Source organism: Macaca nemestrina, chromosome 3 (assembly GCF_043159975.1).
Source record: "Macaca nemestrina isolate mMacNem1 chromosome 3, mMacNem.hap1, whole genome shotgun sequence".
Lineage (NCBI taxonomy): Eukaryota > Metazoa > Chordata > Mammalia > Primates > Cercopithecidae > Macaca > Macaca nemestrina.
The window spans coordinates 115,875,470-115,898,629 of NC_092127.1; the positions used below are offsets into that span (position 1 = coordinate 115,875,470).

Genomic DNA, 23,160 nt, shown 5'->3' on the forward strand with positions numbered 1-23,160 from the left:
GTACAGATCCCACTCCTCTGACCCCTCTAGAGATTTTATATGCTCGATGTAACACAGTTGGGACACCTTCTCCTTAAAATGACTAGATGGTGTCTGTTTTGTGCATCTGAACTGTGACTGACACATTTTCCTAAAGGGGTAATGGATAAAGATTAAAATAAGGGGTGCCTCTAGTCCTAGCAAGGGAAACAGGAGTGGCTCTGAGACTAGTGCATGTGCATCACAGCAGGAGCGAGGGCCACTGGGAGGGAAGGTGGGGCCAGTGGGGGCCCAAGGCCTAGAGCCTAATGTGCAGCATAGGTCAGACCTGGAACAGAAACCCAGGGCCAGGTCAGCTAGTGCTCTCCCATGTGAGCGGGGAGCCCAGGACATCTCAATCAGATTCTGTCTGGAGATAGCATGGAGCTGGGTAGAAAGTACAGATTTCTTCTGGAGCCACAGGGCTGAGGACCAAATTGGGAGACGGGATAAACAGAAGATGGTTCAGCCAAGGACTATTTTTTAAAAACCGGACACACAGCTGGACTCTGAGTCTAATCTGGACACTTGTACTTTCCTATGTATGCATATTTTGTGTCCCAATAAATCCCCTGATCTGTAATAAAGATATATATATTGTACTTAAGATGCACCTAACAAATATTTATTAAGCATCCACTATGTGACAGATGCCACTCTAGGTACTGAGGATATGGCAGTGAACAAAACCCATAAAAATATCCCTGTTCTCACAAGGCTTACATCTGTAATTTAAAAATATTTTAAATTTGAAAAACACTGAAAAACCCAGAGAGGTAAAAATTACCCATAACCCCATTAAAAAATGTCATGTATATAGAATATGTAAAAATAAAGCAAGAAATCAGTGTTTCTCCTTACCCATCCAACCCTACACATCCACCATAAGGTAACCATTATAAATTTTTCCTAAATTTTAAAGACATTAAATTTATATACCTATGAAATATTTATTTTATTCTATTTTTATAAAAATAGAATAATGCTTTACAGAATGACCTACATGTCCCCCTACTGCCACCCAATTGATCATTTTGTTTCAGTTTCAGCTCTGTTTCAGTTTGAGCTCCTCAAGAAGTGGACCCTGAGCCAAGGATTCAAACACACACCCTGCTCAGCAGATCTAGGTCTATTCCATTCGTCGTAATGGTTGCACAGCATTTCACCATGTGTCTGCATCATTACTTATGTAATCCCCCCCAATGTACACACATTACCCTACCTCCACCTCACTTCCCACTCACTGATGCTTAGGATTGTTGGGAGGGTGCTGACGTTATTGACTCTTGTAACGGGGGACATATACAACAAAGGGAAACTCCATTTTCCAAAGGCCACTGCCGCAGGACAGGGTTTTGAGGCCTGGAGACACGGCAGCGTTGGCAGCAAGGAGATGAGGTCTAAGAAACTCATCATTGTCCTTATCGTGCGAAGATACAGAGCTAATCCATGTTTACGTGAAGTTGGCCAATCAGTCACCCGGATGACATAAAATGGAAAATACCTCATTCATTCAGTGGTTTATTTTCTCTTTGCCAACTACACCAGCCACTTGCTTCTTGACATTTTTGGTCTCAATGCATCATATATCACTAGTTCTAGCATGTCTTTTGGAACTAGGCCACATTATAGTATTTAAGATCGCTGATTTTTTAAAATGACAAAACTACATATGATTATTGGAGTGATTTTATCTGTATTTTGTGGCCGTGGCATTCTCAGATCTTTGAGTAAAGGGTGAAAATCTTTATGTTTCTAAGCAGAGTGACAGTTTCTAAGGTCTTCAGTATCTTGGTAGGTGACTTCAGATGACCATCGGCACCATCAATCAACACTTCTAGAATCTCCATGAGAACCATATTATAGTCGGGGAAGAGGTTTTGGGCTGGCAGCAAAGATCTGGCATCCGCCCCTGGCCATCTGCATGCCTGTGGCACGTTACTTGGCCTTCCTGGATCTTGGAATAATAATGCCTCCCTGGCATAACTTTTGGCAATCAAAGTAAAAATCCAATGTAGAAGCGCTCTTCAGGTATCAGCTCCCAAACACATACAGGATACTGGAGGAAGAATCTGGATTGTGCTAGGCTGCAGTGGGTAACATTAGCTCAAGTCTCCCTTAAAGAATCGGCACCCTGAAGCTGAACTCCTCCCCACTAACAGCACATGCAGCTCTCCAAAAAGCCTTAACGAATAAAGTTGATTTTACTAAAGGTTTTATTTATTTATTTATATAAAATAGATGGATGGATATCTATTTATATAAAATAGTTATCTTTTCCATCAGAAACATTTGTTCTTCTCTGAGAGCTCATCTTTGACCACCAGGAACCTTAGTTCTGTCTCCTACCTTGTCCAACAAAGACTCCCAGCCTCAATGGCTCTAACCTTTCCTTATTGCTTAAGCTTCCCTTTGGATCTTCTATGTACTTTCCCCCTCTGAGTTTTTACACAACAATTACCCCTTAATCTTGATAACATCTTCTTACTCAATGGTCAAAAAACATTCTTTTCAGGTCCTCCTGCGCTCCTTTGAAAGCAGTGGAGGAATTTTAAATAACACATGTTTTCATCACAAACTTTTTCCCTTGTTGTAACATTATTAGGTGTTTTTCATTATTCTACTTGTTCAAAATATTTATGGACTGGTTAGATCCAGAAACTTGGGAATCCTCTAAGGCCAGCCCCTCATTTGGTACTTGTAGTCACTGGGTCCCAGAGGAGAGAAGGGACTTGCAGAAGGCTATAGAATCAGTCTACGACAGACCCACAGTTAGAAAGCCGTGGCTGACTCCCAACTCAGTCCTCATCCCACCGTATCAAGCCTGGGACATAAATGAATTGAGAGGCTTTCAGATTCCATGGGACCCAAAACTCTGAACTAAAAGACAACTTGGAGTTTATCTGGAACAAACCTTTGATTTTAGGGAGGTTAAAAGGGAACCTTTTCTTGTAGTTATAGTCTCTGAATCCTAGAAGTACAACAGATTAGAAGGTTACTTTAAAGCGTATATACTTGCCTGGTGGGTATGATTTCCAGGAACATATACAGACTTAAACTGTTTCATGAGATTCCGAGCTCCAGCAATATCCCGAAGTGAAGTAAAGAGTTTATCCACAGCAATTCTGGATTTGTGAAATGTTAGGTTAATTGAAGAGTCCCAGTCTGAAAAAATCCAGAGATATTTTCTTGAGTAAGTAAATCTTTAAGTTTTCATCATGATAGCTTGAGCTCGATGTAATGCAGTTGGGAGGTTTTATTTTTTTTCATTATTATTATTATTATTATTATTATTATTATTATTATTATTTACCCTGTTTTCCCCTGGCTGTTTACCAACTGGCCTGTTGCAATCGTCCACGAGCAATGAAGCAAACTGAGTATAAATGCCTTTGACAGAAGTGGAACTCAAAATTGCCTGGGATTGCAGCCACTGGCTTCCATCCCTAGACTGCAGACATTTCACAGAAAGCAAGCTCCCAGGGCCCATAATCCTCGGAACACAACTTTGGGAAAATACGAGGAGATGCAAAGGAAAGTACAAGAGACTGTTATGATCAAACTCGCTTGCTTGAATCCCACCAACAGTTCCCATAAAGCAGGACAGCAAGAATGAGGAAGATCACAGTGTTGCTCCAGGGACAGAACTCACTGCAATGGGCATTTGTCTAATGTGTTAACAAAGCACGCGGCACATTTCAGACGGCAGCCATTCAAAGCTGATCAAACGCAGGGGGACTTAACAAGACGGTTTTCTGCAACCTTCTGTTTCTTTTTCAAACTTAGAAGAACGTATTCTCTGCTTTGTTAGAAGCTCATTCAGAAGAGACACGATCATGGATAAGTTAAAAAAAAAAACAGGAAAATATTAAAAATACGTCTTCTTACCTCTCCCAAATACATCAGCTACATTAACTCATTAATCGTCACATCATCCGTATGCGGCAGGAACTATTGTCTTCTCCATTTTCAGAATAAGGGGACTGAGGTGCAGGTTAAGTAACACCCCTGAAAGCAGGTGTGTGAAGGACTGACAAGGCCCTGCCCATACCCGCTCAGTCACCCTGGGTATCCCCTGCAGGAGTGGTAAAGTTTCCGTGTATTCTGATGCTTCCTACCTCAGTACCTGCATGTCAGGCAGTCAGTCTGTCTGTCTGTCTCTCTCTGCCTCTGCCTCTTCTTGTCTAAGGGCTTTCTCTGACGTAGGAGCATGTTTGGCTTGTATATGTGGCAGGCTGGGAGTGCTGGGGAGTCCACACTCATAGAAATAATCCCATTTTCTTTTCCCGTGGAGGAGTAATTCTGAGCTGTGGTCTGCACAGCCTTTCTGAGGGGCCCCAGAAGGATGGAGCACCCACTGCCCACAACATCAACTCACCGATTAATACCCTCATTAGTGGCTTTCCCTCCTCCCCCGTCTCACTTCCCTACCTCCTGACTGTGCTTTGGGATATCTTTCCAAATTCAGTATTCGCACCCAAATCCTTGTCTCAAGACACTAGTGATTTGAAGACAGGTCTGGCTTTATTTTTTTAGTAATGGCTTTATTGAGATATAATTCATATACTATACAGTTACCCATTTAAAGTGTATAATTCAAAGCTTTTAGTATATTCACAGAGTTTAACCACCACCATCACCACCACAATTTTAGAACACTGTGTCACCCCAACAAGAAACCCCATACTTGTTAGCAGTCACCCCCAATTTCTCCCCTCTCCAGCCCCTGGCAATCCCTAATGTGCTTTGTCTCTATGGATTTACCTATTCTGGACATTTCATACAAATAGAATGACAGAATGTGTAGTCTTTTGTGACTGTCTTCTTTCACTTACCATAATGTTTTCAGGGTTCATCCAAGTTGTAACATTAGTACTTCATTTCTTATTGCCTACTAATATTTCACTGTATATAGGATATTCATGTATATGGAATATGGAAATAGCATATTTTATACATCGACTCATTGGTTAATGGACATTTGGGTTGTTTTTGCCTTTTGGTTATCATGAGTAATGCTGCTAGTTTTACATGTACATGTTTTTGTGTGGACATACATTTTCATTTCTCTTGGGTATATACCTAGGAGTAGAACAGCTGGTCATATGGTAACTTTGTGTTTACCCTTTGGAGAAGTGCTAGGCTGTTTTCCAAAATGATTGCACTATTTTACATTCCCACCAGCAGTGTAAGAGGCTTTCAATTTCTCTACACCTAACCAATGCTTATTATTAGCTATCTTCTTAATTATAGCTATCCTAGTAGATGTAAAGTGAGGACACATGTGTTGATTTTGACAATAAGAAACAGTTTTTAGGGAGTAGAGGTAGATTCAAACAAGCTTAAACTAAAATAGAATGAATCTAACATACATAGAAGCATCCAAAAGAATCCAGCTGCATCAGACACAGCGAGGTGGCACATGAGAAGCTAAGCTTGTACTCTCAGTTACGGTGTGACATTGTATGTAATAACTCTTAAAGGATGGGCAAAAGCCTCTGATTAGTCTTCATCTCCTGGTTTCCAGAAATGTCCAACCCATTACCATTAAAAAAAATCAGGCTGTACGTGGCGGCTCACACCCGTAATCCCAGCACTTTGGAAGGCCAGGGTGAGTGGATCACTTGAGGTCAGGAGTTCAAGATGAGCCTGGCCAACACGGTGAAACCCTGTCTCTACAAAAAATACAGAAATTAGCTGGGCATAGTGACAGGCCGCATATAATCCCAGCTACTTGGGAGGCTGAGGAATGAGAATTGCTTGAGCCTGAGAGGTGGACGTTGCAGTGAGCTGAGATCGTGCCACAGCACTCCAGCCTGGGTGACCACAGCGAGACTGAATCTCACATAAATAAATAAATAAATAAATAAATAAATAAATAAATAAATAAAAGTGTGGTCAAGCTCAGTGAGAGGATGCCTCCTCACGTCAGTGGACCCTACACACATGGGATTCATAGACTGCAGGGGACTAGGGGGAAAGGGGAGAAAGAAGGGATTCAGGAAGTTCATGGGAGCCTCCTGGAATTCTATGCCAAGCTTTGAGGAAAGAAGAAAATGTGTAGTTTTATGGGAAGCATGTCTATAATTCCCTCTTGATTCTTAAAGAGTTCATAACCAAGGCAAGTTTAGAGCTACAGGTACAGAGCATTGATTGATACCATACCGTGCTTGCTGTTGGCATCACACTTCAGTTGAAATGCACTAGCTTATGCTTTAGGCAATCACCAGTCAGAATAAACCCTGGGAGGTTATGGCTTCTCACTCAACATGTGGCTTCTTTCCTTCAATCCCTAGGCTCAGCCATTTAAGATGTGAGAAACTGAATCAATTATATCTAGGAGTTGTGTACTATGTACCACTTTTTCAAATTTAAAAAGGCACAAAAACAAGAAGAAAAAAACGCTACTAGTTCTAATATCATGCAAAGTTTTTCAGTTTCTCTAAAAGTCAATCCAGCTAAATAGACTAATTTTTTTATTTAAAGTAATTCATTTTCTATAGAACAGAAAGAGCCATCCATTTTCCATATGGTCTATTGCAATTTTTTGGAATATGAGAAGTATGATATTCATTCATTAGGCTAGGTGGAATAGAATCATCTACTAGATTATACAGCATTTACTTAAAATTCTAGATTATACATGAAAATTTTGGATTATACATTGACATTAATTAATCATAGGCTGTGTAATTGCAGAGATTTAGATCAACTGTGGAGCAGGTTGTCTGACAGAAGTGTTTACAGGTTACTACTGGTAAATTGAACTCAAATGAACCCAACAGAAAAATAAGACTGTTAAGAAACTGCTGGAAGGAAAATGTAAAGTCTTAAATTCACAAATATAGTCAACCTTGCTGAAAAATAGTCAATTATGTCTATTTTTCAAGCCAACTGTACATGGGCAATTTCTGTCCAAACCATTAACCCTCTCCAATTTGTCTATCATCCTCAAAGTTCTATGATATATATGTTTTATGATATAACATATATGTTATATGATACTGAGCCAAAGGTGACTCATTTTTATCAGTCTTTAAGCATTTTTCATAATCACATCAATCTTCACCAAAAGAGGGATTTACATTTATTTTTCCAAACCCTATAATGAAAGTTACATACACACACCTTTTAGAAATATGGATCAGTCAGGATAAATGACTTATACAAGAATATCACATCACTATTCCCAACAGAGCCAGGGTTCAAATATCCCTGATTGCAGACCTGAACTTCTCCATGTATGCTGCCTCCCACAATTCCAGATCTCATCTGTGAATGCAGCTCATTCCAAATATATGCTGAATTGATAGATAAGATGGAATATGGGTACAAAAGCTGTTAAATGAGATGAATTATTTTCTGTGATAATAGTAGTATATAAGCACCAGTTGCTCATACTATGCTAGAAACTATTCTAAGAAGTTTATACATATTAGCTCATTTAATCTCCACAGCACGTAATGTGCTAGGTACTATTATCATTCTCATTTTGCAGATGGAGAAACTGAGCCGCAGAGAAGTAACACAAACTCACTCAGTCAGTATGTGGTAAAACTAAGATTCAAACTCTTGCAGTCTAACTCCAAAGTTCGTCCTGTCAAAGACTACATTTTGCTTTCTTTTATTATTATTATTATACTTTAAGTTCTAGGGTACATGTGCACAATGGGCAGGTTTGTTACATATGTATACATGTGCCATGTTGTGTGCTGCACCCATTAACTCGTCATTTACATTAGGTATATCTCCGAATGCTATCCCTCCCCCCTCCCCCCTCCCCACAATAGGCCCCAGTGTGTGATGCCCCCCTTCCTGTGTCCAAGTGATCTCATTGTTCAATAGACTAATTTTTTAGTCTATTGAACTCACCCACCTATGAGTGAGAACATGCGGTGTTTGGTTTTCTGTTCTTGTGGTAGTTTGCTGAGAATGATGGTTTCGAGTTGCATCCATGTCCCTACAAAGGACACAAACTCATCCTTTTTTATGGCTGCATAGTATTCCATGGTGTATATCTGCCAAATTTTCTTAATCCAGTCTGTCACTGATGGACATTTGGGTTGAATCCAAGTCTTTGCTATTGTGAATAGTGCTGCAATAAACATACGTGTGCATGTGTCTTTATAGCAGCATGATTTATAATCCTTTGGGTATATACCCAGTAACAGGATGGCTGGGTCAAACGGTATGTCTAGTTCTAGATCCTTGAGGAACTGCCACACTGTTCTCTACAATGGTTGAACCAGTTTACAGTCCCACCAACAGTGTAAAAATGTTCCTATTTCTCCACATCCTCTCCAGCACCTGTTGTTTCCTGATTTTTTAAAGATTGCCATTCTAACTGGTGTGAGATGGTATCTCATTGTGGTTTTGATTTGCATCTCTCTGATGGCGAGTGATGATAAGCATTTTTTCATGTGTCTGTTGGCTGTATGAATGTCTTCTTTTGAGAAGTGTCTGTTCATATCCTTTGCCCACTTTTTGATGGGGATGTTTGTTTTTTTTCCTGTAAATTTGTTTGAGTTCTTTGTAGGTTCTGGATACTAGCCCTTTGTCAGATGCGTAGATTGCAAAAATGTTCTCCCATTCTGTAGGTTGCCTGTTCACTCTGATTTCTGTTGCTGTGCAGAAGCTCTTTAGTTTAATTAGATGCCATTTGTCAATTTTGGCTTTTGTTGCTGTTGCTTTTGGTGTTTTAGACATGAAGTCCTTGCCCATGCCTATGTCCTGAATGGTATTGCCTAGGTTTTCTTCTAGGGTTTTTATGGTTTTAGGTCTAACATTTAAGTCTCTAATCCATCTAGAATTAATATTCATATAAAGAATAAGGAAAGGATCCAGTTTCAGCTTTCTACTTATGGCTAGCCAATTTTCCCAGCACCATTTATTCAATAGGGAATCCTTTTCCCATTTCTTGTTTTTGTCAGGTTTGTCAAAGATCAGATGGCTGTAGATGTGTGGTATTATTTCTGAGGGCTCTGTTCTGTTCCATTGGTCTATATCTCTGTTTTGGTACCAGTACCATGCTGTTTTGGTTACTGTAGCCTTGTAGTATAGTTTGAAGTCAAATAGCGTGATGCCTCGAGCTTTGTTCTTTTGGCTTAGGATTGTCTTGGCAATGCGGGGTCTTTTTGGGTTCCATATGAACTTTAAAGCAGTTTTTTCCAATTCTGTAAAGAAAGTCATTGGTAGCTTAATGGGGATGGCATTGAATCTATAAATTACCTTGGGCAGTATGGCCATTTTCACAATATTGATTCTTCCTATCCATGAGCATGGTATGTTCTTCCATTTGTTTGTGTCCTCTTTTATTTCACTGAGCACTGGTTTGTAGTTTTCCTTGAAGAGGTCCTTTACATCCCTTGTAAGCTGGATTCCTGGGTATTTTATTCTCTTTGAAGCTATTGTGAATGGGAGTTCATTCATGATTTGGCTCTCTGTTTGTCTGTTACTGGTGTATAAGAATGCTTGTGATTTTTGCACATTGATTTTGTATTCTGAGACTTTGCTGAAGTTGCTTATCAGCTTAAGGAGATTTTGGGCTGAGATGATGGGGTTTTCTAAATATACAATCATGTCATCTGCAAACAGGGACAATTTGACTTCTTCTTTTCCTAATTGAATACCCTTGATTTCTTTCTCTTGCCTGATTGCCCTAGCCAGAACTTCCAACACTATGTTGAATAGGAGTGGTGAGAGAGGACATCCCTGTCTTGTGCCAGTTTTCAAAGGGAATGCTTCCAGTTTTTGCCCATTCAGTATGATATTGGCTGTGGGTTAGTCATAAATAGCTCTTAATATTTTGAGATACATTACATCAATACCGAATTTATTGAGAGTTTTTAGCATGAAGGGCTGTTGAATTTTGTCAAAGACCTTTTCTGCATCTGTTAAGATAATCATGTGGTTTTTGTCTTTGGTTCTGTTTATATGCTGGATTACATTTATTGATTTGCGTATGTTGAACCAGCCTTGCATTCCAGGGATGAAGCCCACTTGATCATGGTGGATAAGCTTTTTGATGTGCTGCTGGATTCGGTTTGCCAGTATTTTATTGAGAATTTTTGCATCAATGTTCATCTTTTTTTTGTTGTCTCTGCCAGGCTTTGGTATCAGGATGATGTTGGCCTCGTAAAATGAGTTAGGGAGCATTCCCTCTTTTTCTATTGATTGGAATAATTTCAGAAGGAATGGTACCAGCTCCTCCTTGTACCTCTGGTAGAATTCGCTTGTGAATCCATCTGGTCCTGAACTTTTTTTGGTTGGTAGACTATTAATTATTGCCTCAATTTCAGAGCCTGCTATTAGTCTATTCATAGATTCAACTTCTTACTGGTTTAGTCTTGGGAGAGTGTAAGTGTCCAGGAAATTATCCATTTCTTCTAGGTTTTCTAGTTTATTTGCGTAGAGGTGTTTATAGTATTCTCTGATGGTAGTTTGTATTTCTGTGAGGTCGGTGGTGATATCCCTTTTATCATTTTTTATTGCTTCTATTTGATTCTTCTCTCTTTTCTTCTTTATACGTCTTGCTAGTGGTCTATCAATTTTGTTGATCTTTTCAAAAAACCATATCCTGGATTCATTGATTTTTTGGAGGGTTTTTTGTGTCTCTATCTCCTTCAGTTCTGCTCTGATCTTAGTTATTTCTTATCTTCTGCCAGCTTTTGAATGTGTTTGCTCTTGCTTCTCTAATTCTTTTAATTGTGAAGTTAGGGTGTCAATTTTAGATCTTTCCTGCTTTCTCTTGTGGTCATTTAGTGCTATAAATTTCCCTCTACACGCTGCTTTAAATGTGTCCCAGAGATTCTGGTATGTTGTATCTTTGTTCTCATTGGTTTCAAAAAACATCTTTATTTCTGCCTTCATTTTGTTTTGTACCCAGTAGTCATTCAGGAGCAGGTTGTTCAGTTTCCATGTAGTTCAGCAGTTTTGGTTGAGTTTCTTAGTCCTAGGTTCTAGTTTGATTGTACATGGTCTGAGAGACAGTTTGTTATAATTTCTGTTCTTTTACATTTGCTGAGGAGTGCTTTACTTCCACCTATGTGGTCAATTTTGGAATAAGTGCGATGTGGTGCTGAGAAGAATGTATATTCTGTTGATTTGGGGTGGAGAGTTCTGTAGATGTCTATTAGGTCCTCTTGGTGCAGAGTTGAATTCAATTGCTGGATATCCTTGTTAACTTTCTGTCTCGTTGATCTGTCTAATGTTGACAGTGAGGTGTTAAAGTCTCCCATTATTATTGTATGGGAGCCTAAGTCTCTTTGTAAGTCTCTAAGGACTTGCTTTATGAATCCGGGTACTCCTGTATTGGGTGCATATATATTTAGGATAGTTAGCTCTTCCTGATGAATTGATCCCTTTATCATTTTGTAATGGTCTTCTTTGTCTCTTTTGATCTTTGATGGTTTAACATCTGTTTTATCAGAGACTAGGTTTGCAACCCCCGCTGTTTTTTGCTTTCCATTTGCTTGACAGATCTTCCTCCATCCCTTTATTTTGAGCCTATGTGTGTCTCTGCATGTGAGATGGGTCTCCTGAATACAGCAAACTGATGGGTCTTGACTCTTTATTCAATTTGCCAGTCTGTGTCTTTTAATTGGACCATTTAGTCCATTTACATTTAAGGTTATTATTGTTATGTGTGAACTTCATCCTGTCATGATAATATTAGGTCATTATTTTGCTTATTAGTTGATGCAGCAGTTTCTTCCTAGCATCGATGGTCTTTACATTTTGGCATGTTTTTGCAATGGCTGGTACCGGTTGTTCCTTTCCATGTTTAGTGCTTCCTTCAGGATCTCTTGTAGGGCAGGCCTGGTGGTGACAAAATCTCTAAGCATTTGCTTGTCTGTAAAGGATTTTATTTCTCCTTCACTTATGAAACTTAGTTTGTGTGGATAAGAAATTCTGGGTTCAAAATTGTTTTCTTTAAGTATGTTGAATATTGGCCCCCACTCTCTTCTGGCTTGTAGAGTTTCTGCCGAGAGATCTGCTGTTAGTTTGATGGGCTTCCCTTTGTGGGTAACCCGACCTTTCTCTCTGGCTGCCCTTAAGATTTTTTCCTTCATTTCAACTTTGCTGAATCTGATAATTATGTGTCTTGGAGTTCCTCTTCTCGAGGAATATCTCTGTGGCATTCTTTGTATTTCCTGAATTTGAATGTTGGCCTGCCTTACTAGGTTGGGGAAGTTCTCCTGGATGATATCTTGCAGAGTGTTTTCCAACTTGGTTCCATTTTCCCCATCACTTTCAGGCACACCACTCAGATGTAGATTTGGTCTTTTCACATAATCCCATATTTCTTGGAGGCTTTGTTCATTTTTTTTACTCTTTTTTCCTCCACACTTCTCTTCTCGCTTCATTTCATTCATTTGATCTTCAATCACTGATACTCTTTCTTCCAGTTGATCAAGTCAGTTACCGAAGCTTGTGCATTTGTCACGTAGTTCTTGTTTCACGGTTTTCATCTCTATCAGTTCTTTTATGGTCTTCTCTGCCTTGATTATTCTAGTTATCCATTAATCCATTCTTTTTTCAAGGTTTTTAGTTTCTTTGCGCTGGGTATGTAGTTCCTCCTTTAGCTCTGAGAAGTTTGATAGACTGAAGCCTTCCTCTCTCAACTCCTCAAAGTCATTCTCCATCCAGCTTTGTTTCGTTGCTGGCGATGAGCTGTGTTCCTTTGGCGGGGCAGATGCGCTCTGATTTTTTGAATTTCCAGCTTTTCTGCACTGCTTTTTCCCCATCTTTGTGGTTTTATCTGCCTTTGGTCTTTGATGATGGTGACGTACTGATGGGGTTTTGGTGTGGGTGTCCTTCCTGTTTGTTAGTTTTCCTTCTAACAGTCAGGACCCTCAGCTGCAGGTCTGTTGGAGTTTGCTTGAGGTCCACTCCAGACCCTGTTTGCCTGGGTATCAGCAGCGTAGGCTGTAGAAGATAGAATATTGCTGAACAGCGAGAGTTGCTGTCTGATTCTTTCTCTGGAAGCTTCATCTTAGAGGTGTTCCCAGCCATATGAGGTGTGAGGTGTCGGTCTGCACCTAGTGGGGGATATCTCCCAGTTAGGCTACTCAGGGGTCAGGGACCAACTTGAGCAGGCAGTCTGTCTGTTCTCAGATCTCAACCTCCATGCTGTAGAACTACTGCTCTCTTCAAAGCTGTCAGACAGGGACATTTACATCTGCAGAGGTGTCTGCTGTTTTTTTTTTAGCTATGCCCTGTCCCCAGAGGTGAAGTCTACACAGGCAGGCAGGCTTCCTTGAGTTGAGGTGGGCTCCACCCAATTCGAGCTTCCCGGCAGCTTTGTTTACCTACTTAAGCCTCAGCAATGGTGGGCGCCCCTCTCCCAGTCTCACTGTCACCTTGCAGTTAGATCTCAGACTGCTGTGCTAGCAATGAGGGAGGCTCCGTGGGCGTGGGACCCTCCAGGCTAGGTGTGGGATATAATCTCCTGGTGTGCCGTTTGCTAAGACCCTGGTGAAGCACAGTATTAGGGTGGGAGTTACCCGATTTTCCAGGTGTTGTGTGTCTCAGTTTCCTTTGGCTAGGAAAAGGAATTCCCTTCCCCATTGTGCTACTCAGGTGAGGCAATGCCTCGTCCTGCTTCAGCTCTCACTGGTCGGGCTGCCCCGCTCACCAGCACTGACTGTCCAACACGCCCCCGTGAGATGAACCCGGTACCTCAGCTGAAAATGCAGAAATCACCCGTCTTCCGTGTCGTTCATGCTGGGAGCTGGAGGTTGGAGCTGTTCCTGTTCAGCCATCTTGGGCGCCCCCTCTGCTGTCTTTCATACCTGCTAAGGCCACATACATATGTATGCTAATGTGCTATTTTATATATATGTGCTGTATGTGCTATTTCATATCTGCTAAGGCCATATATGATCAACAAAACACTTAATTCACATTTAAACAAAAGAGATGCTAAAATGGAGGGAGTTGCAAATACCTTTCTTTTTGGGAATACCTGGGTCTGTCTCTGGGTTAGATGCTAACAATGTGGTTGGTAGCTAGACCTTAGATCCTTCTTTTTTGGCCACACGAAGTGTGAGGTATCCCGGGCCTGGTTGCACAGCCTCCTTTGAATCTCTGCTCTGTAAGGTGCTGTATTCAGTTACTTCTTATAAGCCCCTGACAGGCTGTTCCATTAAGCCAGCTTATGAGATAACGGCCTTTTGTAAGGAAACTTTAAGTGTCCAATTCCAGTCAATTCTCATTTGATCCACTTAGTTAAACAGATAATAAACCAGAAGCTGATTGTAACCTTTAGCCAAGCACAGTCTGTGTACTTCAGTTGCCCACTTCTTGATAGGGGAGGCCCTCAATCCCCTAGGGTGCCCTATGTTCTTACATAACTGGGGGATGACTCAGGCCCCTGTAATTTCTTTCTCTAGAGGGCTTGAGGACCTCCCGGGCAGGGGTCTAGTTACCCCTCAGATCAACAAAATAGGGCTCCTGTGTCAGTACCTATACTTCCTCCATTCCCCCCTCACCCTTCTCCACTTACTGAAGCCTCTTTCCTTCAGCAGAGTGACAGGAATGGTTTCCATGGCTCTGTACACCGCAGGGACACACAGTGGGGTCCATTTCCAGACCCAACATAATTAAAATAGAGAGAAAACAGAACAGCTTAATGATCCTTCTGGGATGGCTGAAATGAAGCTCTACTCCATATTCCAGTCTACCTAGTTCTCTTCTGTTTGGTTCTCTCAGGAAACAGTCTTGAAGCTTGCTGGTGCTTGGGGCACCTTTTCATAAGAATCTGGTTTCCATAAGCTTGGTTTCATTACTTAGGTATTTAGGAAAATAAAACATCTTTCATCAGAAGGGTACTTTAGTCTGGATTCGAGCTGAAGTAGCCCTTACCTGAGGCCTTCAAACACACACACACACACACACACACACACACACACACACACACACGTGCGCGTGCGCATGTGCCTGTACACATATGCATTTATGCAGGTCAAGCATAAAGCATGCACATGTGTGGCTTGATAAGCTGGAAGTAGGAGGGCATAGCTAGAGTAGGATTTGAAATGTCTCCCTATTTACTGATATCATTATCTGCACAGTTCTAAAGGCCCCTCAGGCCCCTCATATCTGTTTGGGAAAAGCCAGGGTCAAAAAATATACTTTAACTCTGGTCAAGAGGCTATTTTCTCATCTGGTCTAAGGCTAGTCTCATTTTTCTACTGGCCTGAGTTTGAGAAGCTCAGGCCCATTTTCTAGTTTGCACTCCTGCCTGCCTGCCTGCCTTCCTCTCAGCAAGCCCCAATGCAGCAGGGGCCACCTCCATGAGCTCCTGGGGCAGTTAGAGAAAGGGTTGGCTTGGAGGTGTGACACAGCCAGAGAGGGCACAGCACAGGGGGTCACGACCTCCCCCATCCATCCAGCAGTCTGACAACGCCTTTTCTCTCTTTTCAAATGATTGTTTTCAAAATGGAGTCTTTTCTCATGGCTTTCAATAAATGTTTGGTAAATGAAAACAAAACTAAATGAAGTAAAAACCAAATAAACCTTAGCAAGTGGCATCATATCTGAAATTTTCTAGTGACGCTGACTATATAAAACCCCTCTTGAGTAGGACAGTCCTGGGAAGTGCATAAGGCAAATAAACAATAGAAGCCCTCTTTCCAAATATGCTTGGAATATTTGTGATTGGAAAAGTCATTAAAAATCAATTTTTAAAATTGATTTTTGGATCATGGAAAATCAATCTTTCTCTTACAAACATTTCTAAATTACTCTATCCACACCTCCATATGTATAAGTACATATACATACATGTAATCTTTAAATTAAAATATAAATGTGTTTTCACTTACTAATCCCTTGATGACAGACCAAGGTAATTTTTTTTTTTTTTTTTTTTTTAAGTATTGTCTGCTGATTAGAGTTCTTTTTAAAAAACCATTATTTACCATGTAGGATTTCTGACATACCATATGCAATCCCATTTAAAGTGGAATCAGAAATTAAAGACACCTGCAGCACAATCTGAGGACAGAATTCTTCTAGATTTTAAATTGTTTTCTTCAATCGTTTACATTTGCCTTGTTCACACCTAATTCAAAAGCATTTTTATTAATGACCCATTTTTACTGAGTCTTTCACAAACACCCAATTTGGTTTTCACTGAGACAATTTTCTTTTAGAGTTCACACTTCATCAGTATGTGAGAACATTTAATTAAATCTTGCAACTTAATAACAAGTACAACTGGCACACACAGGTTTGAGAACAAACACAGTTGACTTTCGGAAACACACAACTCAGCTGGGAGGAGCAGGTGTGTACAGGACATGGAAACAGCTTTAGAGCTGTGATTGGTCAGGGTTTTGGTGTTAGTCCTATTTTTATAAAAGGATTGTGAAGTGTGAGTGATTCCATTCACCTGACTGGGTCAAGTGGAGGCTGGTTTAGAACGTATAAATTATATCTATTATATATACATATATTTATTAGATGTATTACATATAATTTATATAAATCAAAACCATATAAGTACATATTTCTGAGGTTCTATATTTATACTACCCAGGCAGTTGTATCTGTCATCAGTTTCATGTTTAATAACCTAATGTGGCTTTAAGTTCTAACATAAACAAGTTATAGTCTAGGTGCAGTGGCTCATGCCTGTAATCCCAGAACTTTGGGAGACCGAGGTGGGAGGAACACTTGAGGCTAGGAGTGTGAGACCAGCCTGGGCAACATAGGAAGACTCTGTCTCTACAAAAAATTTAAAAAAAAAAATAGCCAATGTGGCGGTGCACACCTGTAGTCTCAGCTGCTTGGGAGGCTGAGGTGGGAGGATCACTTCAGCCCAGGAGTTTGAGGCTACAGTGAGCTATGATCACCACTGTCCTCCAGCCTGGGTGACAGAGTGAGACTCTGTCTCAAGAAAATTATAATCTAGGTTTTCAGACATCAGGTTTTATAGGGACAATTTCCCCCTTCATTGTAGAGTTCTTGAGTTATGTACCACACAGCAGGGTGCCTCAGCAGGTGCAGAGGTAATGATATAAAGATGCCTGGATTAGTGAGGAAGGCAGACTAACAAAATTAGAGCTGTAACTATCTAGGTGAGGTCACAAAAGGCCAAAGACAAATAGGCATGCACAGAGGGGGACTCCTTCTTCAAGTCCTCCCAGAAGTCTCCCCTCTGGATCCCGCTTGGTGTCTTGGAGTCTCCTAGCCTATAGTTTTTGCTCCCATAGTTATTGCAGTCTGAAGCCTATAGTTATTGCTCAAATGACAAAGGAAGACAGGTGAGAGGAAGTGTGAGGACGTGCTCCAGTGGGAGCAGAGACTCTGGACTCTCCTTGCATGCCTAGCACAGTACTTAGCTCACAGAAGACATTCACTGCATAGTTTTTAAATAAGTGAGTGGGGGAAATAGAGAGGTTATAGAAAAAATAGTTAAATCAGACCAAAAATTGACATAAAGCAGCAGCACTGATTTTCTTGAGTGGCTGATAAACTGTCTCTGCATGAAATTTCAAACAAAGAGCTCCCAGATTGTTTTGAGCAATTGCAGCCTACATGGGTAAGTGGATAAACTCCCAAAAAGGCTACTTGAGAAGAGCAACCTCAATTGGCTGATAAATTCTGTCTATTTAACAAGCAAAACTAAACTATACATGGTTTAGGTATACACACATATGTGAAAACTCTGAAGTTTGTGTTTATCATTCTCCTTCTCTGTTTTAAAGAGAAAGATGGGTGAGGAAGGCAGATTCATCTGGAGGCAGGTAAGCAAAGTGCCAGGATAGGGTGGTGGATTCACAGGTGTTTATTATATAAGTATGTTTTATACCACACAGATCACGTAGTTTTTATATGTATCAGCTATTACCTTAAAAATATAACAAAACAAAAACCAGCTGCACTACTTTCTAAAGCCTCCAGCAAATTCGGCTTTTTAAAACAGCTGATTAAAGGGAAAAATGACAGGTGAAATCTATTATTATTAGGCAGGTTTGGGATGTGTGACGGATATGGAAAGACTTGTGCATTCAAAAGAGAATGTGACATGGTTGCAAGAGGCTGCCCAGCTAGAATGCTGAGGCTTTTTGTGAGAAATCAAGCGGTGGGAAGCCTGAAGGAAGGAAAACCATTGGGAATACGCTTTAGAACCTGCATAGTCTTAAATGCAGGTTTGCCTGGCAGGGTGTAAAGTTGCCAGAGAGGCCCAGAAAGCGGGAATTCTGTTGGGGATGCAGGCACTGGGACAAGCAGCCCTTTGATCCTGAACATCTGTACTGCTCCAGGAAGCATTGCTACAAAAAGAATAAAATACCTAGGAATCCAACTTACAAGGGATGTGCTGTACCTCTTCAGGGAGAACTGCAAACTACTGCTTAAGGAAATAAGAGAGGACACAAACAAATGGAAGAACATTCCATGCTCGTGGATAGAATCAATATTGTGAAAATGGCCATACTTTCCAAAGTAATTTATAGATTCACTGCTATTTCCATTAAACTACCATTGACATTCTTCACAGAATTAGAAGAAACTACTTTAAAATGCATATGGAAACAAAAAAAGAGCCTGTATAGCCAAGATGATCCTAAGCAAAAAGAACAAAGCTGGAGGCATCACACTACCTGACTTGAAACTATACTACAAGGCTACAGTAACCAAAACAGCATGGTACTGGTACAAAAACAGACACATAGACCAATGGAACAGAATAGAGATCTCAGAAATAAGACCACACATCTACAACCATCTGATCTTTGACAAACCTGTCAAAAACAAGCAATAGGGAAAAGATTCCCTATTTAATAAATGGTGCTGGGAAAACTGGCTAGCCATATGCAGAAAATTGAAACTGGACCCCTTCTTTATGCCTTATACAAAAATTAACTCAAGATGGATTAAATACTTAAATGTAAAACCTAAAACTAGGAGAAACACTTGGAGAAAATCTAGGCAATACCATTCAGGATATAGGCACGGGCAAAGATTTCATGACAAAAACATCAAAAGCAATTGCAACGAAAGCAAAAATTGACAAATGGGAAGCATCGAGGAGGCAGAAAAATAGACGATCCTAGATAATCACGAAAACAAACTATTTCTAAAAATTTTCTCTAAGCTGCCTATGTGAAAAATCTCTCTAAAATGGCTCTCTTCTGACTACCATGATTGTAAAATAACAGTTTATCCATAGGTTTTATGTGTTAAATAAGGGAAGTGTGGAGGACTATAAAAAATATCATGATACTGTATCACAGTAATTAATACAATTTCATATGTTGGTTATTAGGTTGTCTATTAAATCAATCTAAATACACTGTAGACAAAGAGATTCTGAAGTTCAGCATTCAGTGTAAACTGAAATACAATGTTTGAGGTTATTTCTTTAAAAAGGTAGGCATCAGATTTTTGATCAGTTACCTAATGTTCTATTATCAGCTGTCACCATGGGAAATCAGATCTTTTATAGCATTTTGACATTGGGCCCTTTTTCTAGCAATTAAACCTACTGTAAGTGGGGGAAATGCCCATATACAGCCACTTATGCCAGGCTAAGGTTCATCAATCTTCCCATTCCCAAGGAAGGCAGCACATAGTCTCCTACTAGGAATTGCAGCCAAGTTCTCAAACAGGCATATCTCACTAGGAGTGCTTCCTAAAAGGTGGATTGTTTTTAGTCCATTGAATTAATTCTATTGAATAACAAACTTGCCATTTTCACTACAATAAGTTCCCTTTCAAAGTGTGTTGACATTTCTGGTGGTTCTGAATAGCTTAAAATGGTTTGCTGGACTCTCAGAGCTGACTTGAGAGACTATCTGGATCTGGTTGTTTTCAAAAGCTGTGGGGCAGTAGAGCCCGGGGAGCTACGCTGCACCTGATAGAAGAACACTACGACATTATTACCACTGCCTTCGTCTTCTGAACTAGGAGAAAACAAGGTACACAAAAGAGTTACCACAACATGCCCATGAGTTAAGCACAGCTGGTAGTTTTCCTGTTAATATTTGCTTACTTCTTTTTTTTTTTTTTTTTTTTTTTTCAGAGTAGGGAGTGCAGGGTGCTACAAAAGATGAAGCAGCAATGAAGCTAAGAAAACACAGGATAGATGAAAACTCATGGTGAGGAAATTTTGATCTGCTTACTTTATTTTTCTTTGAATTGGGAAAAGACTGCCATAATTTGATTTTAGCAGGAAATATTCCCTCAGTGTATAGTTTCAGAATGAATGGGCCAGTCCAGCATCTCAGAGAGAGTGACATGGAAGCCCAGATGCATCTTCTGTGGATGGTCCTGCTGGAGGCTGATACCTCCTGCCCTCCAGGAAGCATATCTGATGTGCCACTCCCTGCAACAAGTCCTGTACCTTCTTATCCTCCATACTGTCTACCCCTATATTTCATCACGAAGATATGTGGCTATATGTGTGGAAGGAGGATTCTACCTGATGCAGCTGCAGCAGAGGCCCCAGGGCTCCCCTGAGAAGACCACCTGGAAGGTTTCCTGGAGGTGCAGGCCAAGAAGGAAGCTGTGAAGGATGACATCAGGTATACTATTTCTGCTCTTTTCTGAATCTTAGCCCAAGACCAGTCTTGTTGCTGGTTTAAAAAATAGTACCAAAGGCCCACCTCACATGGTGATTTGTTTAAAGAGACAAGCTTATACTTTATTTTAGAAATGCCAATAAAATTGGAGCACAGTGTGGGAGTCACATGGTGACACTTCTGGCTGTGATGTGCCCCTGGAAAATGCTTTTCTTATTCGGTTACAAAGAATACTTCTTCAGAGTTTAGCTTGTCTGCTAATTACACAAATCTCTGTCACAACTAATTGTCCATTTGCAGAAAAGGATGGAATCAGAAGACCAAGTCATGGCATACTTAAAAGCCTTTCAGACTACTGTCTGCCTTCCCCACCTCTTGTTCTCACTGTTATTTGGAAGAGTTCTTTAAAAATCTTTTTTTTCCCATTATGTTTCTTGAGGTCCAGCCTTACCATGCTATCATAAGATTCTGTAAGTATTGGGGGAATAGTAGTGTCTTTTTTTTTTTTTCATATTTTTGGGGAAGGCAATAATATGGGATTATTTTGTGATCTGTTTGAGAAAGAGGCAAGAATAAAAGGGAAGGTTAGTGACCTAACGTTTCTTTCATCCCTTTGTTTGTTAGAAGAGAAGGGCAATTTGAGTTTATTTCTCTTCCAGTAGCAGACAGATCAAATGAGGCCCCCACTTTCTCCCCTCCCCCAACACACACACAAATCACTCTCTGCCCCAATCTAAGGTTCCACTGCACCTGTTGTTGTAAATCTCCATTGAACCGAGCCAGCATCACTATGCCTGAAATTTAAGCCCCCACTAAATGAGGCCCCTTATCTATCACTTTTCTCTATTTTCTTTTGGAGGCAGCATGAATTAGTGTATAGGTTAGGCATGCTTGATTCAGAGTTGGGACGCAGTCCAGAGAAGGTTGCCAGTGGGCCGTGGTGAGGAGAAGGGTAGAAATATTCCCCTTCTTCTCATCCCTTTCTGAAGCAAGGCTGAGCCTTGAAAGTGGATTCCAGAAACAAATGGAGAAAAATCAGGGAAGCTTACAGAAAGATGTCTCCCTCTTGAAACTCACTTAGGCTCAAAGCACATTCAAGTAGCATTGCAAGAAGGGTTAGGATCTGGAAGAAGTAGGACAGAAAGCAGCAGCTCTCTCTGTTTCCCTGACCCTGAGGACAGGGCTAGACTTCCTGCTGGGGTACAGAGGCTGCTATCTGCAGCCTTCTAGGTGCTCCTTACCTGGCCCAACCCCAGTCCAGACTTAAGCCCCCATGGAGATACTCACTCATTTCCTTCAGCCTCTGGCAGAGATAACTAAGATGAATCTCATTGTCTACAGGACTATTTAAACTCTTAACAAAACTGAGTTATCGCAAAGATTTAGGGCTTCTAGGTTTTCACTTTTTTCTGTGCAGGGACAATTTCAAAAGGGTTGGAGAAATGCACAAGGATGTAAGTTCCAAGGATGTTCATGGCAATATTGTTTGTAACAGTGAAAAACTGGAATTAAATATCCATTAATAGGAGGATACAAATCAATGTGTTTGATTTATTTATTGATAAAAGAAGATGACCATGCTAGATTAAGCAACAAGAGTTGGTTGCTGAAGAGTATGAATGGACATTATTGTCCCATAGAACTTTCTGCAATGATGAATAGTCTATACCTGCGTGGTTCCATACAGTAGCCGCTAGCTACATATGGCCAGTGAGTACTTGAAATGTGGCCAGTGTGACACGGGATCTCAATTTTAAATTGTATTTAACTTTACTAAATCTAAATAGCCACATGTGGCTAGTGGTTACTGTATTGCATTGCACAGCAGTAGAATGTAAGTCCAGTGGGAATGAAGATCTCTAATTACAATGAATAGGAACTTCCCAAAACAGTGCTTGTGCTTGGCATATAGAAGAAGCTCAATAAATAGTTGCTGAATGAAACAATTGCCTGTTAAGTGTTGTTGTGTCAGGAATTATGGGAGATTTCTATTTTCCACTTTATATGCTTCTGTTTTGATTTTTAAATAATTTAAGTGTTTAATTAACAAGAACAACAACAAAATTCTGTTTGGAGACTGAAGCAATTCCACCTTGAAAGCTAATCTACCATGTTGGCTCCTGATCAACACCTGTTCCAGGAAGACATCTAAGATTTCCAGTTTATCGATTGTTCCTTGTGTAAGAGCACACACTCACTGTAAATCCTGCCCTTAGGTCAAATATCCTTGATGTTGTAATATTTTGATTGTTCTACATATACCTTCTGAACCAGCCCTCCCCTATGGTATGTAAACCCTGGGTCTGGGGGTTAATGGCATGGGGATCCACCATTGTATCTCACCACTGCCTGAGACAGAGACATGGCTTCTGTTAAACATTTAAAGTCCCTATTAAATGTTTCTTTCTAAGAAGTTGGACACATCAGCCTCTTTCTTTGGCATCTCAGCTTCCTCAGACTTTGGGGCAGGTTTGCATAGACCTGCCCAATGCAAAACAAATTCAAGTTCTGAGAAGCAACACATATCTATCTCATTCTTTCCTTTTTCTTTTCTCTTCTTTTCTTTTCTTTAGACAGAGTTTTGCTCTGTTGCCCAGGTTGGAGTGCAATG

At 40.4% G+C, this 23,160-nt stretch overlaps 1 protein-coding gene across 2 annotated transcripts in view; it reads right to left on the reverse strand.

Moving 5' to 3' along the window:
- The window catches only part of LOC105499566 (sec1 family domain containing 2), a 486,957-nt gene that overhangs the window by 38,661 nt on the left and 425,136 nt on the right, over positions 1 to 23,160 (reverse strand). For both annotated transcript variants that reach the window (XM_011772201.3, XM_011772202.3), the window contains one exon: positions 3,038 to 3,183. In XM_011772201.3, the coding sequence (XP_011770503.2) occupies positions 3,038 to 3,183 (146 nt within the window). The remainder of the gene's footprint in view (positions 1 to 3,037; positions 3,184 to 23,160) is intronic.